The sequence below is a fragment of the Trichechus manatus genome, unplaced genomic scaffold, assembly GCF_000243295.1.
Source record: "Trichechus manatus latirostris isolate Lorelei unplaced genomic scaffold, TriManLat1.0 scaffold00139, whole genome shotgun sequence".
In the NCBI taxonomy this organism is placed as follows: Eukaryota; Metazoa; Chordata; class Mammalia; order Sirenia; family Trichechidae; genus Trichechus; species Trichechus manatus.
Window position 1 is genome coordinate 2,712,834 of NW_004444075.1, and position 21,700 is coordinate 2,734,533.

General features: G+C 40.9%; 1 protein-coding gene across 1 annotated transcript in view; it reads left to right on the top strand.

Moving 5' to 3' along the window:
• The window catches only part of TBC1D9 (TBC1 domain family member 9), a 149,384-nt gene that overhangs the window by 50,090 nt on the left and 77,594 nt on the right, over nucleotides 1-21,700 (top strand). Inside the window, exon 2 of the mRNA XM_004385471.2 lies at nucleotides 17,007-17,117. Coding sequence (XP_004385528.1) covers nucleotides 17,007-17,117 — 111 coding nt within the window. The remainder of the gene's footprint in view (nucleotides 1-17,006; nucleotides 17,118-21,700) is intronic.

Genomic DNA, 21,700 nt, shown 5'->3' on the forward strand with positions numbered 1-21,700 from the left:
GAAGTTTTATATATATATTGGTTATTACATTCTTATCAGATATATGGTTTCTGAAGATATTCTCCCAGTCAATAGCTTGTCTTTTCAATTTTTGGTAAAGCCTTTTGATGAACAAAAGTTTTCAATTTTTGTGAGGTCTCATTTCTATTTTGTCTTTTGCTACTTGTGCTTTTGTTATTATATTAGACAATCCATTGTTAAAAGCTAGACCTGGCAGCATTGTCCCTGTATTTTCTTCTAAAAATGTTATGGTTTTAATTTTCACATTTAGGTCCTTGATCCATTTTGAATTTTTTTTTTTTTTTTTTTTGTGTTATGTGAGGCATGGTTCCTATTTCATTTTTCTGCATTTGGAAATCCAGTTTTCCCAACACCATTTATTACAGAGACTATTCTTTCCCCATTGAATGGACTTAGCACCCTTGTCAAAAATTAGTTGACCATAGATGTGTGGGTTTATTTCTGGACTCTCAATTCTATTCCATTGGTCTATGTGTCTATTGTTATACCAGTAACAAGCGTTGGAATTTTTATTGGGATTACATTGAAACTATAGATCACTTTGGGTGGTACTGACATCTTAACAGTATTAAGTCTTCCGATCCATGAACATGGAACATCTTTCCATTTATTTAAGCCTTCTTTAATCTCTTTCGTGAGCCCCCGTGGCACAGTCATTAAGCACTTGCCTGCTAACCGAAAGGTGGGCCGTTTGAACCCACTAGCCCACTAGTTGCTCCAAGGAGAAATTTGTGGCAGTCTGCTTCTGTAAAGATTACAGCCTTGATGAAACCCCATGGCAGCAGTTCTACTCATCCTATAGAGTAGCTATGAGTCAGAATCAACTCGACACAGTGGGTTTGGTTTGGTTGGTTTTTAATCTCTTCCGGCAGTGTTTATAATTTTTATTGTGTAAGCCCTTCACATCCCGGTTTAGATTTATTCCTAGGTATTTTATTCTCCTAGGTGCTATTGTAAGTGGAAGTGTTCCCTTAATTTCCCTTTCAGATTTCTCATTGCTGGTATATAGAAACCCAACTGATTTTTGTTTGTTGACCTTGTACCCTGCAATTTTGCTAAATTCCTCTATTAGCGCTAGAAGTTTTCTTGCAGACGCTTTGGGACCCATAGGATTTTCTTTGTTTGATTTTTGGAAGTAGATTGCCAGGCCTTTCTTCCTAATACCTGAACTACTTTCTTAGGAAATCCCATTTGGATTCAATGTATTTCATATGGACTGCTGTACATTGACAGGTCAGTTACATTTGTTAAAAATATATAATGTTAGTAGATGACTTGACAAAATAATGAATGTTCACTGTATGAGTGTAGAGGTTTACTATACACTTGACTTTGCAAAGTCAAACCATTTTTGGCAGGCTTCCTTGTTTGGTTTCTCCCGTTTTTTGGTGCTGTGATGGTCTCTTTATTTTTAGATCATCCCAGCTAGATTTGTTTTTTAAGGTTTTATCTGGACTGTGGTGAAGATTGCTGTCACCCGATCCAATTCAAACTGGAATTTCTGTGTGACATATCTGTCAGTCTTATCTCCAGGTGACTCAAAGCTGAGCTGGAAGTGGCATTCTTCTGAAGAGGGAATGCAGGTTGAGTTGTATGCCCTCAAAGTGATAAGGTCAGACCAAACTCCCTGAAATCAAGCCAAGCTGCTGTTGTATCTCTCCCCTGGAAATAACGTGATTGTCTTAATTGTAGTTTTATAGCCGCTATTTTAATCTGTTCTGGAGTATTTCGATGCAAGGCTGGAAAGCATGTTATTAAATTGTTGGTAATGCCTGGGTACCTTGTTACATAACACTTGTCTTCTATAATGTAAGTGGAGCTAAGGTGGTTAGTTATAGTTTTATTTGAGAGATTTTTGGTTTCAAGGAACAGAAACTCATTCTGATTACCCCATATACCTGGGTTTTGTTGCCAGGGTACATGTGAACTGGAGCCAGGCCTAGAGAGCTGACAGGAAGCAAGACAGCCGTAGGGAAGTGGCTACTCTCCTCCCCGTCTGTCTCCCTAGGATCTCGTGGTTGGCTTATCTGCTTCTCTCTACATTTCTGCTCCATTCTGTTCTTGCTGATGAGTGACTTTCTCCACCTCTGCTTTGTATCTTTTCTTTATCTCAGTGTTTCTGCTTCCTTATACTCAGTTTGCTTGCTGCATTCCCTTTATCATGGGATCTTTTCAGCTTCAGCTCTTACAGGTACTTGGCTTTTCTCTTAGTATTTCTCAGTTCAAATTCTCTTGACAGGAAATATGATTGGCCTGCGTCACCTTTTTCACTCCAGGCCACATTTTAGCCTTGGGTGTTTACTCTGTCTCCCCTGCTGAAAGGTAGCCTTAACCAAGGCTTTGCAATGTTACTCTCTACCCCTCCACTCACCACACACTTTAGAGTAGCCAGTAACCTTTACAGAAAGTAGCAGGAGCAGATTGTTACATAGTTTCACCCTTTAAAAAATTCTCTAGCAGGATCATCATAATGTTTTGTTATTCTTTTGTTAGTTTTTTATTATTTTATCATAATGCATGCACATTATAAACAATTACAGCTTGGCTGCTAACCAAAAGATTGGCAATGCTAATCCATCTGCCGCTCCTTGGAAACCCTATGGGGCAGTTCTGCTCTGTCCTACAGGGTTGCTGTGAGTGGGAATTGACTCGATCGCAATGGGTTTGGTTTCGTTTAACCAAAAGGTTAGCAGTTCGAATCCACCAGCCACTCCTTGCAAATCCTGCGGAGCAGTTCTACTCTGTCCTGTAGGGTTGCAGTGACTCAGAATAGACTCGACGGCGGCAGGTTTTGGTTTATAAAGTTTTATAAACTATACTTCCAGCAGTATGAAAATTACTTTTCAAAAAGTACAGTTGTAACCAACAAAAAAAACTCCCTGATTTCCTCCCTGTGGTGTGTCTCCCATGTCAATATTATTCTTAAGAGGTAACCATTATTAACAGCTCAATGTGCACCCTTCTAGACCCTTCCAATATAGACACAAGCATGTATAGTCTCTTTCTTTGCCTTGCTTGTATGTAGAAGGCAACACTATGGGTATTTACAAATTTAATGAATATTTGATGATGAAGATGATTAAGCTAATTTCATGGTTTTCATTTTGAGACTATTAAACTTCCTGACTTAAGACAATCTAATTAACATAACCTTAAGTGGTTAAGATAGCACAGTGCCTGCAAATGCGGTAAGGAATATGGTGCTGTGTATATGAATATGTGCAATTTATAGCATTGGTGACCTTCATATATCAGAAGAAAAAAAGACGAAGTTTAAAAAAAATTTTTCTGTAATGCAGAAACAAGGCTACTTTCCATCGAAGTGTGTTTTTGAGGCTGCCACTCATTTAGGTATTGATTCCTAGTTTGCGTGTTGCATCCCAGCAACAAGATTACTAACCCATGGTTGCCTGAAATGAAGTAGCAGCTCTATTATAACCACAGTAACCATCTATTTACTTGATGACATGATCTATCATTGAGTAAAGAAAGTCTAAAGTATAAGGTTGGAAGTAATTACAACTTTTTTTAATCTCATCATGAAAGTATTGAATGCACATTCGAGAAATTTTTGAAAACACAGAAGAGTACAGAGAAGAAAGTTAAATTATCTAGTACCTTACCCACCAATATGTTAACATGTGTATTTATTTTTGAAACCTTTAAAAAATAACACGTACATTATAATTTGTAATATAGGTGATAATATACTTATCTTTGTGACAAATTGCGATCATATTGAACAAAAGTTTCAGTTTTGTGTTCCGTCTGTTTTGCACATGGCATTGTTGTTGTTGTGTACCATCAAGTTGATTCTGACTCGTAGTGACCCGCTAGAACAGAGTAGAACTGCCCCATAGGGTTTCTTAGACTGTAATCTTTACGGGAGCAGACTGCCAAGTCTTTTCTCCCATGGAGCAGCTGGTGGGTTCCAACAGCCGACCTTTCCCTTAGCAGCTGAGTGCTTAACCATTGCACCACCAGCATATTAGGTTCATTTTACCATGTCATTAAATAATTATTTGAGAGCATGATTTTAAATGGCTAAGTATAGTTATGTACTGTAATTTACTTAGACATTCTTGGTCATTTCCTAGATGTAATTTTAAATTCAGAATTGTTTCTGTTTATAATATTGTCTCATTGTGAAATTGTTCTTAAGCTTATAGATGGTCTCAATTATTTGCAGATGTACTGGGTGAGAGGTAACATGGATCAGAAAGATTGATAGTCATCGTGGGGTTGTAACTCTTGCCAGTGGAGCCCACCTGAGAGAAGAGGGTTGGGGAGCATCATGTCTGGGTTTCCCAGAGGTGGTGGTTGTTGTTAGGTGCCTTCAAGTCGGTTCCAACTCATAGCGACCCTATGTACAACAGAGAACGAAACACTGCCCAGCCCTGCACCATCCTCACAATTGTGACTATGCTTGAGCCCATCGTTGCAGCCACTTTGTCAGTCTATCTCATTGAGAGTCTTCCTCTTTTTCGCTGATCCTCTACTTTACTAAGCACTATGTCCTTCTCCAAGGACTCCACCCCCCTGATAACATGTCCATAGTGCATGAGATGAAGTTTCATCATCCTTGCTTTTAAGAAACACTCTGGCAGTACTTCCTCCAAGACAAATTTGTTCATTCTTCTGGTAGTCCATGATATATTCAATATTCTTTGCCAGCGCCATAATTCAAAGGCATCAATTCTTTGTCAGTCTTCCTTGTTCATTGTCCAGCTTTCACATGCATATAAGGTGACTGAAAATACCGTGGCTTTGGTCAGGCACACCTTAGTTCTCAAAGTGACATCTTTGCTTTTTAACACTTTAAAGAGGTCTTTTGCAGCAGATTTGCCCAGTGTGACACAATATTTGATTTCTTGACTGCTGCTTCCATAGGCATTGATTTTGGATCCAAGTAAAATGAAATCCTTGACAATCTCAATCTTCTCTCCGTTTATCATGATGTTGCTTATTGGTTCAGTTGTGAGGATTTTTGTTGCTTTTATGTTGAGGTGCAACCCATACTGAAGGCTGTAGTCGTCGATCTTCATCAGTAAGTGCTTCAGGTCCTCTTCGCTTTCTGCAAGCAAGGTTGTTTCATCTGCATATCGCAAGCTGTTAATGAGTCTTCCTCCAATCCTGATGTTTTGTTCTTCATATACTCCAGCTTCTCGGATTACTTGCTCAGCAAACAGGATGAATAGGTTTGGTGAAAGGATGCAACCCTGACACACACCTTTCCTGATTTTAGACCAAGCAGTATTGCCTTGTTCTGTTTGAACAACTGCCTCTAAGTCTATGTACAGGTTCCTTATGAGCACAATTAAGTGTTCTGGAATTGCTGTTCTTCACAATATTGTCCATAATTTGCTATGATCCATGCAGTCAAATGCCTTTGCATAGTCAATAAGACACAAGTAAACATCTTTCTGGTATTCAAACAAGATCCATCTGATATTAGTAATGATATCCCTCATTCCACGTCCTTTTCTGAATCCGGCTTGAACTTCTGGGAATTCCCTGTCAGTGTACTGCTGCAACTGCTTCTGAATGGTCTTCAGAGGTGGTGGATATCGTTTGTCTCTTAGAAATTGGGGTGGGCTTCATAGCGATGAACTGCTTTCACCAGCACCAAAGAGGTCCCTGTATCCTTTCTCCCAAGGCTGACCTTGGCTGGCCCTGACCATCCGTTTCAGGTTTCCAGACCTGCCCCTGCAGACAAAATTAGAATCAGTGCACCTTCCTGTTGGAGAAATAAAATGTCTGAGAACAACAAGCTTGTCTGTGAGGATGAAATCACCACCAAATTGCTGCAGTTGGGGTCGACTTCACGGATGTGCACAGGACTCTGTGCTTAAAGGGGCCCTGTGTTGGGTTTCATATTCAGTTGCCGCCATCTTGGAATTCTTGAACAGGGGGACCTGCATTTTCATAATGCAAGGAACCCCACAGATTATATAGCAGTCTTGACTGGGATGTAAAGTAAGATATTAGAAAAAGAAAACATTTTAATGATTCCTTCTCAGACACTGTACCGAAGAGAAGGAAAAATCAATTCCAGCTGCTCTCCCTTTATGCAAGAGGCGGCGTGTGTGACTTTAAGAGACTGTCTTGCAGGGCAAAATGGAGCAGCTCCTGGAAGACATGGCCTTTGAGGGTGCTTGGGAGAGCTGAGCAGCACAGACTAATTGGCTATACGACAAAGCCTCTCCAGACAAAATGCTCCTCAGAGTTCAGTCTTCTTCTCTGTTTGTTTAGTTATAAGCCAGGCTGTGCTTCATCTCTTGAGGAGGAAAATATGAAAGTCATGCCTTGTCTCCTTTGGAGCTGTAACTTTCTGGATATTTATATAGGCAGGCATTTCAAAGACCCTGTGATCCAGAATTCCCGTTTGAAATACTAGACAGGGTGCCCCACCTTTCTGAGCTTTGTCATTCTGCCCCTTCGCGGGCTTCCGTCTTTATAAGAAGTGAGTCAGGGTCTCTCAGGAATCACCTGCTACACTAGTTCAAATTCTCAGTGCCCCTTGGGGTAAATATACAACAATAATCTCATACCTCCCCTATTCATGTCTTCTTGCCCTGAGAAATGATTTTGTTGAGTTTTATTTTAGTTTGCATTGTGAAAACAATATTTTTTTTCTGTTTCCAAGTACAAAGTCATAGAACTGAGTGTGTTCTTTAAAACTATACATATGATTCTGATAAACACACTCCCAAGAAAATTACTGCCCGAGAAACTCCCAGTCCCTAATTTAGTGCTATTGAAAGTGCCGATTTACAGACTATGTGTTACCACTCTGCCATGAGCTAAAAACAGAAATTGATTATTAAACATCTAAAAACATATAGCACTTTGTTGAATTTAATAATAATAATAAATTGCAGGCTTGTATTTTGTATGTCTTTTTTCATATTGTATTTTTTTTTTAATATTTCATGTATACTATATTTTACAAAGGTATCAGTCTGCAACAGAATGGAAAGAAGCAAGCAAACCAAAACTGGTGCTTAATCACAAATAGTTTGAGAAACCCTGTCCTAATTGTCAGAGCCAACAGTGTACTTCCTATATGACTAGACTTATCATTAATTCATCTTTTTACAAACAGTGATGAATCCCTAGGTGTGTGGTAAGACTAGTTCTCTCCCTTCAAGAAAAGTGTAGTCTTTTAAGGCAGCCATGATACATGTACGTCTGGAATGGTTGAAGTTGAGAGGAAAGAGATGCAGATATCCTACTCAAACCAACATTTCTTAGTACTCATGTTGAGGAACTGTTTTTACCTAAAAATGCTGGAGGGCTGGGAGAACAGCCAATGCTTATGAAAATGAAAATGCTGCTAGACTAATCTGCACTGAAGGTAGAATCCTAGTAATGGATTGGTTACATGCCCAACCATACTGTTTTAGTCTCTCTCCCTTCCGGCCCTTGGTACCCATACTTGAGAATGGGTGTTATATTCTTTGATGTTATGAAACAGAGGAAAATACATTGCCCCCATCTCCAGCCACACCCACACCTTCCCACGCCCCCTCCTTACACAGAGAACCATTGTCAGGCTCCTCTCTCATCCATAATGTATGCCCGTGTGTACCTTCACATGGTTCATGGTGACACTGTGAACCCAGGCTCCTTTACAGGTATGGAGCTGTCCCTTACCTGGCAGGTCCAGCATTCTTCACAGCTGCACACAGACAGTTTTTTCTGATCTCTCGCTTGATCCCTGGCCAGCATGGCGTGCAAACACAGAGTTTACTGATCTGTGTGTTGGGGGTAAAGATTTAAACTGGATCTTCTTGCCTTTTTGGTCAACAACTGCTAATCTCTTTCCAAAGGTAGGAAAACAGAAACACTTGTTCTTTCCCTAAATATTTCTGCTTTTGATTCAATTTAATTCCATATCAAGCTCAGTGTTGATTTAAAAGAGACAAATTACTGCTGAAGTTAGAGAAATTGTTTTCCCAAGGACAAAAATCTCCAAATATGAGTTTGATTTGCATTACTTTACACTGTTTGAGATGGGTTTTCCTAGCCTTCTTTTTCTCCTTCACTGTAAGACTTTTAGATAATTCTAATTATTTAAGGCCTATTTGTAGGCCTTATACTGGGTACAAGGGGCCCAGATGTTAAGTGCTCAGCTGCTAACCAAAAGGTCAGCGGTTCAAGCTCATCAGCTGCTCCATGGGAGGAAGATGAGGCAGTCTGCTTCCATAAAGATGTACAGCCTTGGAAGCCCTATGGGGCAGTTTTACTCTGCCCTACAGGGTCACTATGAGTCAGAATTGACACAACAGCAGTGGGTTTGGTGGCTTTTTATACTGGCTACTGTGGTACAAATGTGAAAAATCTCTGAAAATAGTTTTTGGTATCTCCCAATGTCCATCAAATTGAAAACTCTGTGGCCCATTTTATAAGTATACATCACAATATACTGGGCATTATTCTAGGCTTTGGGAATTCCAAGACAAATAAAACAGCCCCTGCCGTCAAGGAGCTCACAATCTGATGGGACGAGACTGTACTTCTTTTTTTTTAAGTAGAAAACAATGTGTAAATTGCCTTAGTATTATAAAGTGCAAGGCAGCTGGCAGAGTGCATAGAAGGGCACAGTTAATTGCCAGGAAATTTTGGGGGTTCAGTGTTGAGGGGATAAAGAGAGTGCTGGGAGAAAGCAGAACAAATGAACTATGTGACCCTTGACCTGGATATTGAGGGAAATAGAAGTTTGGCAGGAAGAGAAAAGGAAAGGTCATTTCAGATCAAGTAAAACTACTTGTGCAGAGCCTTGAAAGTTTTTCTGTTTGTTTTAAAGCAAGGCTTATTAGGAGAAATGTAAAAAGTATGGTGTGGCTGGAGTTTATATAAATGTCAGCAGCTACTCTTGGATGTTAGTGTTTAATTACTTTATGCCCAATATTATGTAGCCCACGTAGGTGCTAAGACTTGCAGGGAATGTACCATTTACATATAAGGAGCAGAGGCAGAAGAACAAGGTAGAAGCAGGTGACCTGCAGAAACCATCCATCCTCCCAGATAGCCAGACACGGAGTGATACACAGTGGTTGCACATGCAGATCTAAAGTCCTTGCATTTATATAAGATATATATAAAGAAGCAAATCCAAGCATACTGCCTCTCTGCCTTTAGGAATATCAGTGAATACTTGCTGAGATGAATGGAAATCCAGTGTATATATTAGGAGGCCTCTGACATGGACTCTTCAGCAAATGGCTACAAAGTAGATAAAGCAAACAACTCACAGAAGAGGAATTTGGAATGGCCAATGAACATGAAAGTGGTGGTGGCACAGTGGTTAAGTGTTTGGCTGCTAACCAAAAGGTCAGGAGTTCAAATCCACCAGCTGCTCCTTGGAAACCCTATGGGGCAGTTCTCCTCTGTCCTGTTAGGGTTGCTATGAGTTGGAATTGACTCGACAGCAATGGGTTTGGTTTGGTTTGGGTTGAATGAACATGAAAAGATAAATTCATTAATAATCAGAGAAATGCAAACTCAAACAAATATCATTTCTCACCTTTGAGATTGGAAACATTTTTAAAAATTGATAATGCCAATTCTCGGAGAATTTATGGAGAAATAGGCATTCTCATGCAGACCTGGTAAGCGTGTAAATTGGCACAACCCCTTTTGTACTTTTGTAATATCTAGTAAGGTTTAAAAATGCGCTTGCCCTTTGACCCAACAATTCCATTCTAAAGAAATGTGCTCAAATGCTTAGGGAATCTTGTACACAGAGTAGAATTACAGCATCTACTTTAACAATTAGAGATGAACCCGAATGTTCTCTATTAGGAAAATGGAAAAGTTATAGTATATTTATACAATGGAATATTATGTAATATTTAAAATAAGTGGATCAGATTTACAAGTATAATTTACAAACATAATTGGGTGAAAAAAATAAGTTGCAGAACAATATCTATCTAGTGTTTATCATTAATGTAAAATTTAAAATATACGTCAGTGTTAAATCTGTTTTTATGTACATACATGTAGGGAGGAGCCCTGGTGGTGCAGTGGTTATGCGCTCGGCTGCTAACCAGAAGGTCGGCAGTTCGAATCCACCAGCCACTTCTGTGGAAACCCTCTGGGACAGTTCTATTCTGTCCTATAGGGTCGCTATGAGTCAAAATCGACTCGATGGTAATGGGTTACATATAGGGAAATAAAAGTGTAAGGATCTGAGTGGGAAGAATACAGAACAACTTGAGAATGATGAAGGGAGAGAGGGAAACAGGATTGAGGAGACACAAAGGAGACCTTTATTCTGTCTGTTACATTTTCTTTCTTTTAAAAAAACAGATCTGGAGCAGGTAAGACAGAATGTTAAAATCAGAGTGGTGGTAGAATATATATTGTGTAATTTCCTATTCTTTTCTGTGGTTTTGAAATATTTCCTTGAAAAGTCGTGCTTAGTACATATCAGATACTCTGTGGAATCGGTACTGTTATCATTTCCATGACAGGAAATGGCTGAGGAACTGAACAGTTGTTGAGCTGAGGCCTAGCCCACGCCCCTGACCACTCTGCCGGAGTTTGTAAATCTCTGCCTCATCTCCGACTGGCTTCATGGCTGTCTGAGGGAATGGGAGGGGCTACATGATCTTTAAGGCCCTGTCCAATTTTAACATGAAACTATTCCAAGGTGGTTCATCAGTAGATGGCTAGATGGTTTTCACAAGCACGCTCCCTGGTGCCCAGCACTCTACTGACACCCTGTCTCCAAAGGGGGCCGTGGAGGACCTCCCTTCAGTGACTCAGACCTGCCAGCCTGTACTGGTCACAGGCAGTGTGCCTAGTGTGAGCGGTGACTCCACGTGCTCTGCGTACCCTCTAGTGCCCACAACTGAGAAGCTTAAAGATATTGCAATGTTTTCTGAATATCCTTGAAAACAGCACTTTTATGTTACAAGATGCCCCTGAACTAATGTAATAAATAGATGCAGAGAAGAGTTATTTTGAGGGCCATCATTTGATTTAGCTGAGGCAATCAAAGATTGTTTAACACCAGAAATAGCTGACTAGAACAGCTGCTAAAACAGTGCTTTGTGTGGGAAATCATGAAAAGCTTCAGTATTTTGACAGCCGTTTCAGAGGTATGAGTAATAAGACTTCTAAGAAAATCCTGAAGGCTGTTTTATTTTTTAAATTTTTTTTATACTCTAGACCAGATTTCCTATGTTACAGTATTCTGTATGAATAGAAGACACAGGAGTATTTTTCTTTCCCAGAGTCTTGACTCCTTATATCAGTAGAATTTAGAAAAAATAGTGATAACTTACTATTTAGGTTTTCAAAAAATACCCAACTTGTCAACTACAGACTGGGAAATAATTTTTGGCTACAACAAATCCAATCAGCATCTCATCTCTAAAATCTATAAGATAATGCAAAACCTCAACAACAAAAAGGCAAATAACCCAATTAAAAAATGGGCAAAGGATATGAACAGGCTCTTCACCAAAGAAGACATTCACGGGGCTAACAGATACATGAGGAAATGCTCACGATCATTAGCCATTAGAGAAATGCAAATCAAAACTACAATGAGATACCATCTTACCCCAACAAGGCTAGCATTAACCCAAAAAACACAAAATAATAAATGTTGGAGAGGTTGTGGAGAGAGTGGAACACTTATACATTGCTGGTGGGAATGTCAAATGGTACAACCACTTTGGAAATTGATTTGGTGCTCCCTTAAAAAGCTAGAAATAGAAGTGCCATACCATCCAGCAATCCCACTCCTTGGAATATATCCTAGAGAAATAAGAGCCATCACACAAATAGGCATGTGCACATGTTCATTGCAGCACTGTTCACAATAGCAAAAAGATGGAAACAACCTAAGGTGCCCATCAGCAGACAAATGGATAAACAGATTATGGTATATTCACACAATGGAATACTACGCAACGATAAAGAACGATGAATCTGCGGAATATTTCATAACATAGATGAATTTGGAAAGCATTATGCTGAGTGAAATTAGTCAGTCACAAAAGGACAAATATTGTATGAGACCACTATTATAAGAACTCAAGAAATGGTTTAAACACAGAAGAAAACATTCTTTGATGGTTACAAGGGTGGGGAGGGAGGGAGGCAAGGTATTCACTAACTAGGTAGTAGACAAAAATTATCTTAGGTGAAGGGAGGGACAACACACGATATAGGGGAAGTCAGCAGCACTGGACTAAACCAAAAGCTAAGAAGTTTTGTGAACACAACCACACACTCTGAGGGACAAAGTAGCAGGGACGGGAGTCTGGGGACCATGGTTTCAGGGGACGTCTAGGTCAATTGGCATAATAAAGTTTATTAAGAAAATGTTCCACATCCTATTTTGGTGAGTGGCATCTGGGGTCTCAAAAACTAGCTAGTGGCCATCTAAGATACATCAATTGGTCCCAACCCACCTGGAGCAAAGGAGAATGAAGAAAACCAAAGACACAAGGAAAATATTAGCCCAAGAGACAGAAAGGGCCACATAAACCAGAGACTTCATCAGCCTGAGACCAGAAGAACTAGATGGTGCCCAGCTACCACCAATGACCGCCCTGACAGGGAACACAGTAGAGAGTCCCTGATGGAGCAGGGTAAAGGTGGGGTGCAGAACTCAAATTCTAGTAAAAAGATCACACTTAATTGAATGAGACTGGAGGGACCACGGAAGACATGGCCCCCAGACTCTCTGTTAGCCCAGAACTGAAACCATTCCTGAAACCAGCTCTTCAGACAAATATCAACTGGACTATAGGACATAAAATGATACTCGTGAATAGTTCTCTTCTTAGCTCAAGTAGATCTATGAGACTAAATGGGCATCTCTTGTCCAGAGGCGAGATGAGAAGGCAAAAAGGGACAGGAGCTGGTTGAATGGACACGGGAAATCTGTAGTGGAAAGGAGGAGTGTGCTGTCATGTTATAGGGAGAGCAGCTAGGGTCATGTAGCAATGTGTGTATAGATTTTTGTATGAGAAACTGACTTGAACTGTAAACTTTCACTTAAAGCACAACTAAAAAAAAAATCCAACTTGTCCATTCAGCAAACATGCATTCAGCACTTCCTGTGCTTCGAGCAAAGTGTAGGTTCTAAGGGTCCTATAGGACAGAATAGAACTGCCTCATAGGGTGTCCAAGGCTATAAATCTTTATGCAAGCAGATGCCTTTCTCCTGTGGAGTGGCTGGTGGGTTTGAACCGCCAACATTTCAGTTAGAAGCTGAGCGCTTTTGCCATTGCACCACCAGAGCAAAATTAGGAGGGAAAGCAGAGTTAGAAAGATTTGCCAAGGAGGTGCCATTTAATAATAAGGAATTTCTCATTCAGAGTGGTGGGAGGCGAGAGTGGATGGAGAAGCCCAGCATTCCAGATGGATAGGAGAGCTCTCAGCACTTCTGAGTTAATGTGGAAAGAGTGAATTTATTGAATTGTCTGGCCAACTGCATATGTCAGTTCACAATACTGCTTTTTATTTATGTATCCAGTGCCTTAAGTTTTCAGACAATTTTCACAAAAATGTTTTATTTTTCTATGTACCTAATATGTTGTTGTTGTTGGGTGCCAACCAGTCCATTCCAACTCATATCGACCCCATGTGACAGAGTAGAACTGCCCCCATAGAGTTTTCCAGGCTGTAATGTTTATGAGAGCAGATCACCAGGTCTTTCTCCCTTGGAGCCACTAGGTATGTCTGAACTGCTAACCTTTCAGTTAGCAGCCGAGTGTTTAACTGTTGCACCGGGGTACCTCATACCAGTATCCCAGTATTATAGTGTCTGTAATTCACTTTAAAACATTTCAGTATGAACCCTGTGATAGGTATCTGTTAGTTTTCTTCTAAATCTTAGTGGAAGTTGGTGGCACCCGTTGTGAACGTACACTCAGGGTTGGTGGAGTAGCATTTACTCAGAAGTCCTCACTCCAACTACTACCCATCTGTCAGTTTGTTCTACTGTGGTGGCTTGTTTCTTTCTGTGATGCTGGAAGCTATGCCACTAGTATTTCATATACCTGCAGAATCACCCATGGTGGACAGATTTCAGCAGAGCTTCTAGACTAAGACAGACTAGGAAGAAAGGCCTGGCAATCTACTTCTAAAAATTAGCCAGTGAAAATCTTAAGGGTCATAACAGAACATTGTCTGATTCGCTTTCTTTGGACACATCATCAGGAGGGATTAATCACTAGAGGAGACATCATGTTTGGTGAAGTAGAGGGTCAGTAAGGCCATGGGAGACCCTCGGTGAGATGGAATGGCATAGTAGCCTCAATGGTGGACTTGAACATGCTGGAGATTGTAAGGATGATGCAGGACCGGGGAACATTTTGTTCCGTTGTACCTAAGGTTGCCATGGTCAGAGTCAACTCAACGGTAGCTTACAACAACAACAAACCGTGTAGACTAATACTTAACTGTTGGTAACTCCCTAACCCCCAGCTGAAGTTTATACTTATATATGTTGGATCAACATATGTGACACTCCCAGTTTTTTTGGCGTTTTATTTCTTCTTTTGATTCAAGAGAAGAGGGGAGAGTATTATGATGTCCAGTTCTCATGACCGATGCATTTGTATTTCTAGTTAACATGTATTAATAGAAAGCACATCTAGTTTCCTCATCTAGCACTGTTTAATGCTTTTCCTATACTTTTCCATCAGTACAGAAAATTGAAAAGTAATTTTAGGTCTTTGCAGTTAATCATGGACATAGTTAAGTAAACAAAAAATGCCAATGTGTGTGGTCTTTACCCCTTGAAAATTTCTGCAGGCTCTAAGAACTTTATATTTAATGTGTTTCACACAAGCCAGAGCAAAAAAGATGAATTAATTTCCACTTTAGGAGAAATTTTTTTTTTTTTTTTCAGTTTGTTTAGGTCAGCTAATGGCCACTGTGGTTTGGAGTGAATCTAAATGGGTTCCTTGCCCTTGGACAGAGACCAAGGGCAACTGTAGTACTTCCCCATGGTTTACCTCACTCAGGCTTCTTGAGTAATAACCCTAGTTCAGGAAGGCAGGTGCTATTATTGCTTTACAGCTAAGGAAATCAAAGCCCCGAGAAGTTAAATAGCCTATCCCAGGTTACAGAACTGGTTGTGACGGAGACAGAACCAGAACTGGGCTCTTTTAACCATTAGATCATAGCTTTTTCTATGACCTTAGACTGCTAGAGCGTTAACATACAGAGTGGAGCAGAGTGAATTTCAATGGTATTGTGCTTGCACATATCAAGTTGTTATTCGGATGGTCATCATGAATCAGAATTGACTAGATGGCAACTGGTAGTGGTGGTGGATTCCATATGGCCCATTCAGGCTCAGGACTAAACTTCAAGATATTATTACAAGATAACACATCAAGAGACACTGGGGGTGACCATTTCAGAAGACCCTGTGGTTGAGATTCAACAGAGCTTCATAGAAAGGGGACTATGTGTTAGGCACTGAGCATGATGCTTTCCAGTGTGCATCAGCTGCAGAGGGAGGGAGGCTGGGGCTTTAGCCTCTCCTTACCTCAGCCACCATCAGTTCCATTCCAAAGCCATCTGCAATAAATGTGCAGTCTACATAAAAAATAAAATAAAATGTGTCTTGGCAGATTCTAGACAGGTTGCCTAACACCTCAGTCCAGCCACCTCCTTGCTTCTAAGTCCTTTTGTAATCACTCTCCAAGAACAACCTTGTGATAATGGTATTACCTCCATTTTGCCATGGAGAAAACCAAGGCTTTGGGAAGAAAAGTGTCTTGCCATAAGATTGTACAACTAGCCAGAGTTTCTAATTGGCCTTCAAGTTCAAGCCCTGCTCTATGTGGGGTTCCATCTGGGTTTGGAGTAATTATCGGCATTTAATTCATGCAGATATTTTGAATTCATGCTGCAAGTAGGGATCTAGTTTTTTAGACCTTGAAAATTGTGTGTGTGTGTGTTATTTTAGACTGTTGTCGTGTGCCGTCAAGTTGATTCCAAGTCATAGCGACCCTATAGGACAGAGTAAAACTACCCCAAAGGGTTTCCAAGGAGCGGCTGGTGGATTCGAACTGCTGACATTTTGGTTAGCAGCCTGAGCTCTTAACCACTTCGCCACCAGGGCTCTTTTTTTTTTTTTTTGTTAGATTAGTGTAGAAAAATTTTGGCGCCCAATCCCAGCTCAGTGTGGTTAAAGGACGCACATTTTCCTGGAGGGGAGACCATTGGATGAAAGGTTGTTAGAAGAAATTTTCATTGATGAGGCTCCCAGTATGTACCTGTCAGAACCACTTCGCTATTACTACTCTACCTAAAAGCTCAGCTTGGAATACCAAAAAGGATTGCTGATTGAGAAACAGGGCCATGCATCTCCTGCAACACTGGAGTGACATCATCATGTCATCTGAGAAGCTCATCTGGTCAGCCCGGGAAGACTTCTCCTTAGAAGCAACTTCCAGCTTTGATCACCAAGCTGCCTTCCGCTCTTAACTTCCTTTTCCTTGTCAACAACTTTCCTTCTGGAAAAAGGAGACACTGACTCTTCTTAAGTGAGTGTTGATCTACAAGGCATTTGTATTTCTCACAAATAAATTGCTAAGCTCATTTACTAAACAATCAGAATTGCCTCGACTTGGTCCATGTGAACGAGTTTGGTTAGAGAGCGGATTGCCAGGCCTTTCTCCTGTGGAGCCGCTGGGTGGTTCAAACTACCAATCTTAACTCTTGAGCCACCAGGGCTACTAGGAACTTTGTTATCCTTCCATTATTTTTGAGACCAGAACTGAGATGGATTGTTTTTCAGCTTGTGCAGTTCCTCTTGGAGGTTTTTGGAGTACGTAGTATAGAGCCGGCATCATTGTGTGAAAGAGGAACGTTTGTTGAGGGGAAGTGCAGTGGGAGGCAGAGTTCTTGGGAAGTCTAACACAAGGGGTGTGGTCACACTACCTGCGGGAATTTTGGAGGCACTAAGAAAATCCTTCCTGTCTCTCCCTTTTCTGCAGGCCTCCTGGTGGGCACCCTCGACGTTGTGTTGGACTCCAGTGCCAGAGTCGCTCCCTACCGGATCCTGTACCAGACCCCCGACTCTCTGGTCTACTGGACCATTGCCTGCGGTAAGTACTGGTATTCTGAAATACACGAAATCACAGAGAAATATTATGATTAACAACTTTCTGTCAGAAGAGAAGCCCACATTTTCCCGTGGAGTGCAGTAATTTGGTATGCTAGGGTAATTAATTTGAGCTCTTTCAACAGATGAATGTGAACTCTCAGTGGCATAAGACAAAGGTTACAAAGGTTTCTTTCCCATTTTGGTGAAGTCTTATTGGGATCTTGTAGCCTCCTTCATCTGCAGTGACACCATCTGGAACACAAGGCCTCCAAAGTCAACTTACGAGGGAAGAGTGGGAGGGTGGGGCCCAGATGGGTCACACATCACTTTCATTCACAGCCCATTGGCTAGAACTAGTCACATGGCCCCAGCCTAACCTCAAAGGAAGCTGGGAAATGAAGAGGAGCACATGGAATACTTGGGTGTACTAAGTAATACTTGTTATATCCTAGCACTGTACTTCTTATTGAGTAAAGAGTGTTTATTCCTTCTAGATCTGCAATGGCGTGCTGTGTTTAAAATGGTGGTGAACTAATCGGCTACTGTTGGCTCTCTCACATGCACTCCTAATACAGTTGCCAAGGCTTTTTTCAGTTACTTGTTTGCATAGGACTTTTAAAATAACCTGAGGAGAAAGCAAGGAGCAAAGGCATGGGGGACTTCATCCTTTTTTTCCCTCCACTTATTTATTTATTTATTTAAATAACAGACTTTATTTTTTAGAACAGCTTTAAAGTTACAGAAAACTCAAACAGTACAGAGAGTTCCCATATACCCCCAATCCTGCACCCAGTCTTTCCTATTATTAACATCTTAGAACAGTATAGGGCATTTGTTGGAATTAATGAACCGATATTGATACAACATTGTTAGGTAAAGTCCAGGTTTATTCAGATTTCCTTAGTTTTTACATAATTACATTACATTTAGTCGCCATGTCTCCTTAGGCTCCTAGACTGTGGCAGTTTCTCAGACTCTGCTTGTTTTTGGTGACCTTGATAGTTTTGAGGAGTACTGATCAGATACATTGTAAATGCCCCTCAACTGGGATTTCTCTGATATTCTTCCTCAGGATTAGACTAGAATTTCGGATTTTGGGTAGGAAGATCACAGAAGTAAATTGTAATTTTCATCACGTCATGTCAAAGGCGTGTAGTATCAACATGGTTTTTGACTGTTGATGGTGTGCCCCCTGATCATCTGGCTGAAGTGGTGCTTGTCAGATTTCTCCAGTGTAAAGTTACTCTTCTCTCCTCCTTTCTATACTATACTCTCTGGATAGAAGTCACCATGAGTTGCCTACACTTAAGGAGAGGGGAGTTTTGCACCTCCTCTTTGAGAAGGGGTATCTACATAATTTATTTGGAATTTCTCTGCATGAGTAATTTGTCTCTTCTCCTCCATTTCTTAATTTATTCAATTATTTCTTTATACAAGATATTTATTTTATACTTTGGGTTATAACTCAATACTACTTTATTTTGTTGCTCAAATTGATCCAACTTTGGCCACTGGGATTTCCTTCAGTTGACTTTATTCATTTAAAAAATGGATCTCCACTTGGTAAGAACTGCTATGCTAGGATCTAAAGGTATAAAGATAATTAAGTTCAGTCTCTGCTCTTGAGAAACTCACAGTCTAGTGAGGACACAATAGTCAATTTTAGCCCAGTGTGAACAAGTACAGTATAGTTCCATTTGATTACTGGGCACCCAACTAAATACAGGAATCTGGACTGGCCTTGAACATAGATAGGGGTAGTTTTTCTGAGTATGATTTCAGGCTGCTAGAAATGAGAAGTGCTCCTTTGATGATTTAGTAGTACCCCAAATCTAATAGCTGTATCCCTTTAAACTTACTCTAGTTAAGATGCAAACAGCCCCATGAGAAAGAATTGAATATATCAGTCGTTTACATATTCCTGTGAATGAATGAAAGGTATCGGAGTTTAGGGCATGGAGGAAACCAACTAGGAGTGAAGGATAGGGACTGGGGTGAGAGGAAGGGGAGAAAGGATAAAGGAAGAGGGAAGCCGAGACACCGAAGAGGACAGACTTACCAGTGTAAGCCGATGTCTTAGTTATCTAGTACTGCTCTAACAGAAATATATTCTCTAACAGTCTAGGAGGCTAGAAGTCCAAATTCAGGACACCAGCTCCCAGGGAAGGCTTTCTCTCTGTCAGTTCTAGGGGGAAGGTCCTTATCATCAATCTTCCCCTAGTCTAGGAGATTTCAGCGCAGGGACCTTGGGTCCAAAGGACACAATCTACTCTTGGCACTTCTTTCTTGGTGGCTTCAGGTCCCTATCTCTCTGCCTGCTTCTCTCTTCTTTTATCTCTTGTAAGATGAAAGGTGATATAGGCCACACATCAGGGAAACTTCCTTTACATCGGATCAGGGCTGTGACCTGAGTAAGGATGTTTCATCCCACCCTAATCGTCTTTAACATAACCTAATCTTGCCTCATTAACCATAGGCAGAGATTAGGATTTACAACAAATAGGAAAATTACATCAGATCACAAAATGGAGGACAGCCGCACAATACTGGGAATCATGGCCTAGCCAATTTGACACATATTTTTGGGGGACACTATTCAATCCATGACACCGGGCTAGTATAAAACAGCTTTCCAGCCATCTCTGCAGATTCATTCAGTACAGAAGGAATTGACTTAATAGCTACTGTAGACAATAAAGTTCCCTGTGATAGTTGGTTAAGGGAAAGTGTCACATTTAGTTGGCAAACAATCTAGAATAGTGCTGTGAGGTAAAGGACCTAAGAAAGGTGACCTTTGTCCTTCTGCAAAGAAATAATCCTTGGAGTAGTTGGGGTGCCTTGGTCTGAGATGTCCAGGCTATACCTCAGGATTTGTACTGGTGAGTGGGGGCTGGCCGGACCAGAAAACACTAACCCGGGAGGTGATATCAACTAGCCTCAGGAGGCATAATTTAGCCTATCATGCAGGACTGACCAGTGAAAGCCCTGAACAAGGAGGCTCAAGAGCTTCCTGGCTGACAAGAACGTTGGCTCTCAGGAGGGTAGCATATCCGTGGGGACATGGAAGCTCCACACTGGGAACCCTCCCAGATCTCACCATATGTGTCTCTTCACTTGTATCCTTTTTGGTTATAATAAATCTGGCGTCATGAGTGTTGGGTATACTCTCCATGAATTCTGTGAGTCATTCCAGTAGATTGTCCAGCCCAGAGGAGCAGTGGGAGCCAGCAGGTCAGAAAGTAAGGGTGCCATGTGGACTCCCAAGCTTGTGGCTGGCATCCTGAAGTAGTGGGAAACTATCCCCAAATTTGTGGCTAGTCAGTCAGAAGATTGGGGTGTCATGTGGACTCCTCAAACTTGTGCCTGGCGTCTGCCTATTTGTCTGTCAGAAGGACAGTGTCCTTTTAACTTGTGAGCTCTGACCTAGCTCCAGGTGGCTAGGGTCAGAAAGAGAGAGTGCCTCAGGGGCAGTTGGCGATGAGGAGAAGTGGGAATGTGAGGAGTGGACCGATCTCCACATTCTGGGGAGTAGATTCATGCTGATCCTTACTGTGCAAGTGCTAAGATAGACATTGCCGCTAGCAAGTGAAGAACTCAAAAGGCAGGAAATTAAAAACCAAGCACAGTCACTAAACCACTCAACTTAATGAGGGTGTGGAAAGGGCATTTTCGGTTCATTCTCACTGACCTTCAGAAATTCCGCCAGTTGGGTTCTTTGCTATCCTTTGGAGGCAGGCGTTCTTCTGAGTCCTGGAATCTCTCATTACAGCACTCTAGGCTCCTGGCCTTCTCAGGTAGAGGTGATGTCAGGAGCTGGTTTGCGCCTTTTTCTAGCCCTCTCAGTCCTAACCTTTTATGTATTCCATTACCTGACATTGCTACTTCTCAGTCTGTTTTGGGGGGTTTGCCATTCCATGAAGCAATGATCCAGTGTGAATACTTGTGTGGGATAGAATTATTCCTAAATTATTTGCCGAGCCAAAGCTAAGGAAAACTAGTCTGTAAATGCTAATGGCAATAACTTATACCACAAAACGATGTACTTTCATTTCCCCAGTAAGTAATACCTGTCACAACTGCATGATCTCATTATAATAAACCTAGAATGGTTTTAGCTTTTGTATATATTGATTACCCATTGAGGCAGCTCCAGAATTTCCTCTTGGAAGACTCCACGGAAGTGACAACCCTTGTGAAGTTCCCATTCACCCATTAATTGTTCTTTCTCATCGATTTCCATTTAAAATCCAAATTGCTTACTCCCTTTCATGAGAAAATTTTAAGAGCTGAAGCTGCTACCTTAAAAGTATTTCTTTGGTATGCTGAATTTTCTGTTTGTATTTTTAGTGTTATGTTTCATAAAGTAACATTTGGTATTTGTTGGGACTATATGTTGAAAGCTTTTTAATTTGCTTAAATTTCACGAATTGTTGCTTTAAGAGAAACTTCAGCAGAAAAGTGTGTGAGTCTAAAACACTGCCCTGTAGAATCTATGGGGTTATAAAACCTTGCCATGTGTCACGTGTCTTGGGAGTCTTCAGCAAGTGTAAATTGAATTAAAGGAAGCATCTACCCTCAGTGCCT